Source organism: Diadema antillarum, unplaced genomic scaffold, assembly GCF_040938485.1.
Source record: "Diadema antillarum isolate AM-2024a unplaced genomic scaffold, OU_Dant_1.0 seq00001089_RagTag, whole genome shotgun sequence".
NCBI classification, from domain to species: domain Eukaryota; kingdom Metazoa; phylum Echinodermata; class Echinoidea; order Diadematoida; family Diadematidae; genus Diadema; species Diadema antillarum.
Window position 1 is genome coordinate 85,213 of NW_027271908.1, and position 9,949 is coordinate 95,161.

The 9,949-nt window shown below is 40.1% G+C and overlaps 1 protein-coding gene across 1 annotated transcript; it reads left to right on the plus strand.

Annotated features, from left to right (window-relative positions):
- The first annotated feature begins 451 nt into the window (after positions 1–451).
- LOC139743495 (uncharacterized) lies at positions 452–9,639 on the plus strand. Its single transcript, XM_071653977.1, has 10 exons — positions 452–458; positions 937–1,139; positions 1,420–1,584; positions 2,200–3,274; positions 4,009–4,511; positions 5,167–5,502; positions 6,082–6,201; positions 7,046–7,239; positions 8,176–8,296; positions 9,343–9,639. Exons 1-10 carry the CDS (start codon positions 452–454, stop codon positions 9,637–9,639), a joined length of 3,021 nt encoding a protein of 1,006 aa, XP_071510078.1.
- Positions 9,640–9,949: the final 310 nt, after the last annotated feature.

Here is a 9,949-nt window from a genome sequence, read left to right on the forward strand (position 1 = left end):
AACGGAGGAATGCAATCGTGCCATTTATGTCGGGATCAGAGATAATATTTGTGCATGTTTTTGAATTCGTGAATAGCATGGAACTTAAGAAATTCGTTAAAATATCAACCTCACGATATATGTGGTGTGAACAGGAAATGACGTCACCATCTCACTCTGACGGCTGATTTTAGGTACTTTTAAGCTGTTGTCTGTGTCCTGTACTGGCATTTAAAGGTCACTGCTATCTGAAGACGGACAAAAACTTAATCTAGGAATTTTCAGTGGTAATGTTATTTGTAAGGAAGAATAGATTTGAATGACTGATTAGTTCCCTTAATTAACAGGGGTGATGGTCACTGCAAATTAGCATGCACGGTATCATTTTTCCTGACATAGCACCGGTTGGAAGAGTCCTGTAATTAAAGTAAGGTGCAATGGATTGAAGGAGATAAGAGAAGTGCTTCCTTTTATGGAAGGTCAGTCCTTGAGATGGGTGGTGAAGATGTTTGACCCTCAAAAAAAAAATGTGAAGAATAAGGTGATGAAGGTCCACATACTAATGGCAGAATATGGTGATTGCATAAGAAAGTGGAGACTGCACAGTTGACTGCATGTTTTGGTCAAGTGCTCATCTTTCTAGTTATGATAAACACAACTTTTTTGTATATTTATATACATATGTATTCATTTCCTTGTATGTTATTTACTGAACATTTATTTTGTTCTATTTATTTGTTTATTTATTTACTTATTTGTTTATTTATCCATTTATTCATTTATTTTTATTTATTCATATATTCATTATTGATTGATTGATCGATTGATTGATTGATTGATTGATCAGTTGATTGATTGATTGATTTATTGATTTATTTATTTATTGATTGATTGATTGATTGATTGATTGATTGATTGATTGATTGATTCATATATTTATTTATGTCATCATTGCAGGAGAAGCTGGAATCGAGAGGAACATCAACCGTGCCTACTGGACCATCAGTGTGCTGAACCCTTACACAAACATGACAGCAGAGGGCGCCGCATCCTGCTTTGAGCAGACAGTGACCTTTAACAACATGCTGGCTGTTGGCGATGGCACAGATGCGGTCCGCTCCTACACTGTGGTGTTTGACTTGCAAAATTCCACCAGCGAGGTGAGTGGAAACAAAATGAGGATAAGAACTAAAGTAAAACAGAAACACCTTGGCCTTTTTTCCCACTTGAAAAAAAAAAAGACGAAGCATCCTGCCTACCAATTTCGTATTTGCCAGTAAGCTATTTCTGACAATTCTAACAAGAGCTTGTGTGAATTAATCATTGCACTGCTACAATGAAATACTGTGATATCTCATGCCAAGGGGTTGCTGTTGCTTATGGTGATGACGGGAGTAAGTTAGGAGAATGATGTTACCGGTTGATTTCATCTCCGTGTAGGGCCAGATTCTGTCATGGAACAGCAAACTGGAGCTAAACCTCCCCCATCATCCTGAACTCAGCTTCCGCGCAGATTCAGCATTCACCCTCACTCCGGGCCGCTCGCATGGGGACGTCTTCAGACTGTGCTATGATGGCATCGACTGCACGGATGAAAATAAGAGAGTAAGTATAGGAGGGGAAAGGGAAGTAGTACTCTTTTGGATAGAGTCTGGATAGTCAATCTTTTCTCATATAGATGGTGAGGGAAGTGTGGTTCAGAGAGCTATTAGAATTATTATGAGCTCAAAGAGTGAGTAATGCTGCTGCAGTGATGCAATGAGTTTAATTTCTCATATAAAGCACACCTGCCAGTTGTTCCCAGTAGATGGGAATATTTCTGTTTCTTATGAAAGAGAAAGCTTTATTCAATCGTGTGTTTCTATTTTTGTCAACACTTCCAGGTAGTGATGCATTGAAGACGGGTGAAAATTCCTTTTTTAACCTGTTGGGGATGAGTTCTGAGTATACTCGGGCAAGTGTCTATGGGAAATGCGTGTTGTAGCAAAATCAGTCCGTCCTCAACGGGTTAATATTTTCTCCCATTCCGATCTATTTCTTAAATGATTTGGTTTGCAGGTATGCATTCAAACATTGTTGTTGAGAATACTGCCACATTGACAAACCATCTGATGGAATGTTTTCGGTTGAAAGTAGCTGTGCATAGGCAGGATTTATTGAACTTTGATTTTCCCTCTCTGACTGTGGTGATATCAGAATTGTTTGCTGGTTTCACTCCAGGTAACTCTTGGGCACGACTTGACCTTCAGCCGCAACCAAGAATTGCATCTGTTCAACAATGACCTGGAAGTGCAGTACAGCCATCCTGCTGCTGGGAAGAGCTACAGCCTGAGATTGACATCTGACTGTGGCAGGGACGTCCCATCGTCCTCCTCCCTGCTCATCAGAGATGACTCTGCGGTGCTGTTCAACGTCTCGCTCGGCTACGTACCTCAGACAAAGTCAAGAAACGGATTGGTGGCAGCCGACTTGGAGATGCCGGGCCTCTGTTCCTATGGCACCAATACCACCTGGCACATAAGAGGAGGCTACCTCATGGTCTCGTCACAACTTAGGTCTGGGGAGGACAAGATGGGTGCATTGCTTATTTCAAATTTGACAGTGCTTGGGTTGATCGAAGAAGTTTACTATGACCTGCTCTTACAGTGCATGGATAGTGCTGATAACACCTATGCCTACCACTACTCCTCTTCGCAACAAGAGGGTCGCATGTTCAGACTACAGACCGTGAAGAAGAACAATGAGGTGAAAATGCTGCGAAGAGAGGAGTTCTCACTCCAACAGTCTGAGGAGAGTACACTGCTCCTTGTCAGTGACGTCTGGAAGACCATGTTTAACACCCCTCAGGAATTCAGCTACAACATCTCTTTCTCTAGGGATCACACCAACAACAACGACGCCAACCTGGAGCTCCTGCTTGGCCTCTCACCCAGTCTGAGACCATACGCCCTCACGGTTGAGTTCAGGAACACCTCCTCCAAGTCCAAGCGAGAGGGGCTCCTGAGGACCACTGTCGCCTTGCAAAGCATGAACGTCACTACCCTGGCTCAGGGCAAGCTGGAAGGTGGCGTCCCATCCGGAACCCTCAGTCTCACCATCTTGAATGGCAGGAGGAGCGATATCACATATAGTGTAGACCTAGCTATGCGAAACGCCACCAGCGAAGACCAGCTCAGCTACCAGACCTCCCTTGTCCTTGCAGCGCCTCGTCACCAGTCCAGTATTAGGCACTATCTCACAGTTGGCCGACCCTCCATGATGGATATTGCCAGTGAAATCTCAGGATCATTCAATGGTGAGAGCATTTCTGTTTCATACATTCTTTAAAAATTAAGTCAATTCAACCTTATATTTAATATACAGTTTGCTCTGTTTTCCTTTAGTGGTTTTTAGTCCTTTCAAGAATTATCCAAGACATGAAGAACAGATGTTCATTTTTTGTGTTGATTTAGAGTACCACATGTTTATTGCCAATATTCTTTATATGACAAGTTAGAATAGCATGATATGCTTACTCATTTTCATGTACAAGTCAACGAATTTCTGGATAGGTTTTGATTTGAGTCAGTCTGTAGGGGACGTAATTTTAAAGGCATAATTTACCATTTACAGATGCATCAAAAATACCAGCATTAGTGCTTTAAAATAGTTCTAAATAGTCAGTTGGGGATAGAAACAACCGATGTAAGAATTTGAACCAGTATGATCAATGTTAAGTATTGTTACATATAGAAAATGTGAACGATAGTTATGATAAAAATTTTTCCAGTCTAAACTGTCCACAGTTACTGTCCGAGTATCCTCTCTTTATAATTGCATTTATACTGGCGCTTTATACTGGTGTTTAATGAAAAAAAAAAATCTCGGTATGTTTTAGGCTTTATTGCAAAACTTGTACATGGTAGGATGTTTTGTGATGCAACTGACCTCCACATATGCATTAAAAGTGATATCTTGAACATTTTTTTATATCACTGTTCCGAAAGGTTTAATATAATTGAATATTTCTGGTACTTTGAATTCCTGCAGGCATTGAAGTCACCACTGGCATAAGTCGGGATGTAGTAGAGGACAATGTCGAGTCAAAGGTTTACCTGACGTTGCCAGATCACACGTACGAGCTCGTTTATGACAGCAGTGCCAATCGCCACCGCAACGTCACTATTCTGAAGGACTCCGAGCCCATCCTCATGCAGAACACTACTACCAGTGTGGTGAGATCAGCCCACAACAAACTTGTGTCAGTGAGCCACATGCAGAGGACCAACGTGATGGGCCATGTTCTTGAGGCGGACTTCGTGGTGTCCAACCTCAGCGATGGCATTTCCTTCTCTGGTCGCCTTAGGCAGAACACCACAGATGTTCTCGACATCAGTATCTCTACCTCTCGCTCCCCACGTTCAAGGAACGTTGTCCTGGATGTGCGTTCCGAGTATGTGCCCGGCTACGCCACTGTAGCAAATCTTATTTTCCTGAATACTGAGACAGTCACGTCGCTGAACTCTTCGCTGAGTGTCAACTATCAGCAGGAGGTAATCTGCAGTTTGTTTTGTTTTTTTTTGGTCTCCTGGTAGCATTTTCTACTGGCAGTGATAACTTGCTTTCAAATTATTTATCAACCCAATGGACGTGCACCTATCTAACATTGTGTGGAAATAATCTTTTGAACAGAGTGTAAGATGTCCTGTAATGCTTGGTTTCCCAAGGATCTGTGGACATTAACTAAGCCTGTCGCAGATCTCCTCACTAGCAATTTACGTTGTACAATATATATCAAACAATATATTTTTATGCAATGCCTCTTATGACAATATGGTTACATAGGTGTTAAACTAAAATGAAACCATCCTTAAACTACAAGTCACAAGACAGCAGAAAATGTTTTAAGCAATCTTGTTTAGTGTTTACTCATCTGCGTTGCCTTTTTTTTGATGCAGTTTTGTCTTGCTTTGAATAATTCTATCACCAGATCAGCTTGATTTTAGATGTTTTATTTTTATGTTTACCGATTAGTCAGTTTTCAATTTTTTTCATTGTTTATGTGATAGTTGAAAAACAGTCTTCAATATTAAAAAGTGTTACAAGAAAATGTGCATAAGACTTTAAAAAATGTTAGATTATTTGAATGTTCTTTTATCTTCATTTTTTCTGTACTTGTATTTGACTGGTTCTCTTGTCTCTTTCCAGTTTTCTTTTGCGTTCAGCAACGATCGATCGATGGAGGATACCAGCATCACCCACGTGATCGTGAAGCAGCCCACAAACCCCGATCTTCGCCTGCGTCAGTTTGCCCTCCACGATTCTTGCCACAAGACGGGCAGCTCCTACCAGCACAACACCACGGTGATGTGGGGCGACTTCCTACCCACCCAGATGATCAGCATGAAGCTCGTAGCCATCGGCTCTGATAGCAAGAGAGAGGAGTCGGTGAAAATCATCAACCCAGGCAGGGTCTTTGGATTCGGCAACCTCTATGGCCTCGTCATGACTGATGCCATCAATGGCTACGATCGCTCCCGTAATGTGAGTTCAGTTTGATGCGCAGTGTGCTCTTGCCCATTGGTCTTTCTTTGTGTGTCCTTGTAATTGGTGTTAATCGGGGACAATTGCATGGAATACACCTCCCAATCAGGGATCTTTGCTAAACTAGGGATATCCCCAGTTTCCAAGTAACGCAAAATGCCTCAGAAATGCTTAAATATCCACATCTTTTGTTCTGGTGTTGTTGAAAAATTCCTTAATGACTGCTTCCACTACACGTTAACTTTCAACTTTTTTGAATGGATTTGTTCATGAAGAATATTTCTATGAGTTCTTGGTTGGATTGTGAATTCTCATACAGCTAGTGCAAGCATTTAACCTGTAATTAAAAGTAGAAAGTTCACACAATGAATACACCTGTTTTTAGCAGTGCCCAGTTAAAACGTGTAATTCTCTCTTAGTCCATATGTACACATTTCCCGTACTTAGTAGTAAGATGTTCACACACAACTGTCATGTGAATTGCCACAAGTATAATGCTTGTATACATTGTATATTATATCATACATACAATCATACATTGTATATGATTTATACATATTCACCAATCTCTTGTGTCAGATGACTGTGTATGGAGAGATGGGCAGATTGTTGACCATCGAAAGTGACTACAAAAATGCCAGCATGGGTTCTATGAAGAACCACCAACTTGGTGTCACTGTAACAAGAGCCAACAAAGAGGTAAAGAAGCTGGAATGTTTCAATCCTTTTCTGGGGGAGTGATCATCTTCGATGAGAGAATGTATGAAGATTCATCACTGATCACCTGACTTGATGCACTGTCACTAGAAGCAATTTACAAAACTTTGTTCTGTATAACTAGTACTTTACAGATTATGCAGACAGCTGTCATATTGTTTTAGATCACCTAATAGAGAAATGATATTTGATGCTGAGAAAAAAAAGCAACTGAGCATTCACATTTCATTCTGCATTACAAGTTGATACCTAATAATGCCCGAGAGAAGGAGTACTGGTACCTGTCTGTGAAGTAAAAAAGAAAAATAAAACAAGTATGGAATTATAAGTAGCAATCACTGGATTTCAAATGGAGCATTGCATAAAGATGTATAATCACAATGAAAGCATGCAACAGATATGAAAATCTGAAATCATGACAAGGTGGTATCCCATGGGAAACTCTAAATGCTGTTCTCTCATCCATTCAAAGTAACTGCTCAACATTAGCAAATATAACTTGCTTCCAAAGATCCTTAGAAAATTTTATCATGATTGGTTTTTGTGTACAAATTTCTATGTGTAAACTAAGACAATTGATATGCACATCATATCCTGTTTATGTTTGATAAGTGTGTGTTGTAACATTTGTATTTGTTTATTTTGTCTTTGACTAGGTACATGTACATTTTTTTTCCAGCTTACCAGGTGGCCTATTAGTTCTGTCACCAGTGTCTGGTGAAAATCCTTTCATTGTGAAATCCTTTTCCCGTTTTGTCTCAAAATTTGTAGCTGCAAAGTTTATGTACTGATTGAAACTTTGACCTTTGAACTCTGAACTCTGCAGCCCATCAGTGTACAGACCAGCCTGGTTTACAATGGTGAGGAAGCCCTCTTGGATGCTGACCTGGCCATCACTTACTCTCGCGATGAAGACGAGAAAATCTCTGCAGGCATCGAGGTTACGGAGAACTCTGGTGGTCATGGGTTGACTCTGACCTTCAAGCACGAGATCAATGCCATTGACATCCGTATTCAAGGGTCAGTCACTGTTCATGCATTTCCCTATTAAAGACATAACTTAACATTTGCAGATGAATTAAAAACCCATCATTAATGCTTCGAAATAGGTCTAAAATATGAGTTAGGGATAGAAACAACCAAGGTAAAAATTTGAATATGTATAATCAATGTTAAGTATTGTTAAATACACAAAATGTGAACAATGATTACGATTAAATTGTTTCCAGACTAAACCATCTACAGTTATGGTTTATGGAGAAAAATAGTGATATCTCCTTAGGTTCTATTGCAAAATTCTTATATGGTAGGATGTTTTGTGATACAACTTACGTACACATACATGTATGCATCAAGTTTGATATCTTGGAAATTTTTTTAATCACTGCTCTCAAAATTAAACAGGACTTAAGTCAACACCCTAGCTTGTACCCCCTTGCACATCCTTGTACCCCCTTGTACCCATTCGTATCCCCTTGTAGATCCTTTTGCCCCCTTGTACCCTCTGAGGAGTAACCATTTCAAATGCTTGACACTGTGTGTTTGGCATTGCATACCACAAGTTGTTGATAGAAATGATTCCCTTTGTGAACATGAACATTTAAATGCCAATATATTCTGCCTCATTCAGTGACGCATGTCATATCACTTCACATATTGACCAAAGGTTGTGTTTATGTTAGGTAAAGAATAAAACTCTGTGTAAGTCATCTTTAGGTCACCAAAAGTTAATGACTTTGCAGATGCAAAAATACTAGAAAAAAAAAGATGTGTTTGAAACTTAGCACATTATGCCACCAAAGTAAGAAGAGGCATATGCTCTCAAAATATGGTGACAATGGCTGCCAGGCCATTGAATGGAAATCATAAGATTTCTTTTTCACCACACAATTGATGGATCAGGCAATTAACCTTGTGTTTCATTTTGACTTGGGTTTGTGACTCTCTGATCCCCAGGACATACACTAAGGAGGAAAACCTTCTTCGGGTGGTTCTTGAGAACAACATACTGCTTGGAATTAACAGGTACCAACCAGAGATCACCCTTTCACTGAACAAGACAGGCTTTGATTTATCGGTGAGTCAGAAGACAAAGTCGTGGCAATTCCGTAATTCTCATGGTGGGACATCTGGGTATCTAATGGTAGCTTGAGTGAAAACAAACCCATGGTTGGGTGGAGTGAAAACTAGCTCATGATTGGCACATTTTTAGAGATGAAATTATCTACTTCTCTTCCAGAATTGGCTTTGAAATTCCACGAAACCATCAGATATGGTACATCTTAACATTTCTGATAACCACAAGAAATGTTGTTGATAATAAACTGCAGAAAAGAATGGTAGAGTGAGGTTTCTGTACGCCGACACCATGTCTTTTTTATCACCACGTAGATTCATACACTGCATGCATGTACTGACTCCCTTCAATTCACACTCCAGCTCAGCACATGTACTGAACAGACAAGCTGTTTGTCTTCGCTCTGGCTGTACCGGAAGTGACATATACCCGAGCATGTGAATATATTTAGGCTTGTCAAATCAGAGTATTAAGAGTGTCACGAAAGATGGCAAAAACTGTGTCTCCCATGTCTGTAGAAAAGATAGAAAAATGTCATTTGACCTGACCACATTATCTAGTCATTATTCATTAATTCATTCTCAGGCTTGTATCACATTGAGCCTTTTCGATGCAGGGCCACAAGTGTGATCATACTACATCAATGGCTGTACCCTTCGTATTTCGGAGACGAAAAGTCACAACGATTAGAAATTGTAGTGAATTCTAGTCTGAGGATGTGGTCATGCGTGCTTTGTGCACAATTTTTACTCAAAACCTGTTTCAGATGACATATCTCTTTAATACGTAATGAGGCGGTCAACAAATACAAAGCCAAATCAGATTTTGTTGACTTAACATCATGTGACAATTCTTCATTTTTTGTTTCTCTCTGAAAGCCAGAGGCATAACAGCCACTGGATATTAATAAGGCAATGCGTGGGACGATTAGGTGCCATGTGGCTAGTTCTCGCTGTCAGTTGTTATCATGTCACCATTACCACAAGGCAGAGCCAGAGTTGGCCCATGTTATGTAATGGGGAAGCTGTTGTCGTTTGTTTTGACAGTACACGGACGCCAACTCCTATGCGCTCGGCTTCAACTTTGTCAATGGCACCACTGATGCGGGTCACGTGTACAACCTCTCGCTGCGCAGTGTATACAAAAATCGCGAAACATTCCACAAACTCCTCCTTGACCAGCCCCAGAGGATTCTGACCGTGGCTGTCCAGTACAATCCAGGTGAGAGTTGCAATCACCCTGTCCATCCACCCTCTCAACAGCAAACTCTTACTGAAGTTGGCTCAGTTTTTTTTTTTTTTTTAATATATGGAACAATTAATTTACTTCTGAATTCCATTTGATTTCAATACGAGTGTTCCAGAAAAAAAAAAAATTGTGTGCCAGTTTCATAACACTTGATTCAAATGTAAGTGTACTGAAATTGTTATGAATGTTGTATGAAAACTTGAATCAATGTATTCCATAAATTATCCTACACTATGTCCTCCTGAAATGCTTGTGTCCTTACAACACAAGACCATTGACCCATTAGGTACAAAAGATGCAAATGTTGTGTTTTCTTTATGAGGATGCTTCAGAGACACTGGACACCTGTTGGTATGCAGTGTGTGTTTCAGCGAACACATTCTGTAAATGCATTATTCAAACTTT

Coding starts and splice junctions, on each gene's coding strand:
- LOC139743495 (XM_071653977.1), top strand. Junction 1,140..1,419: donor TGCAAAATTCCACCAGCGAG/GTGAGTGGAAAC, acceptor ATCTCCGTGTAG/GGCCAGATTCTGTCATGGAA. Junction 1,585..2,199: donor GCACGGATGAAAATAAGAGA/GTAAGTATAGGA, acceptor GTTTCACTCCAG/GTAACTCTTGGGCACGACTT.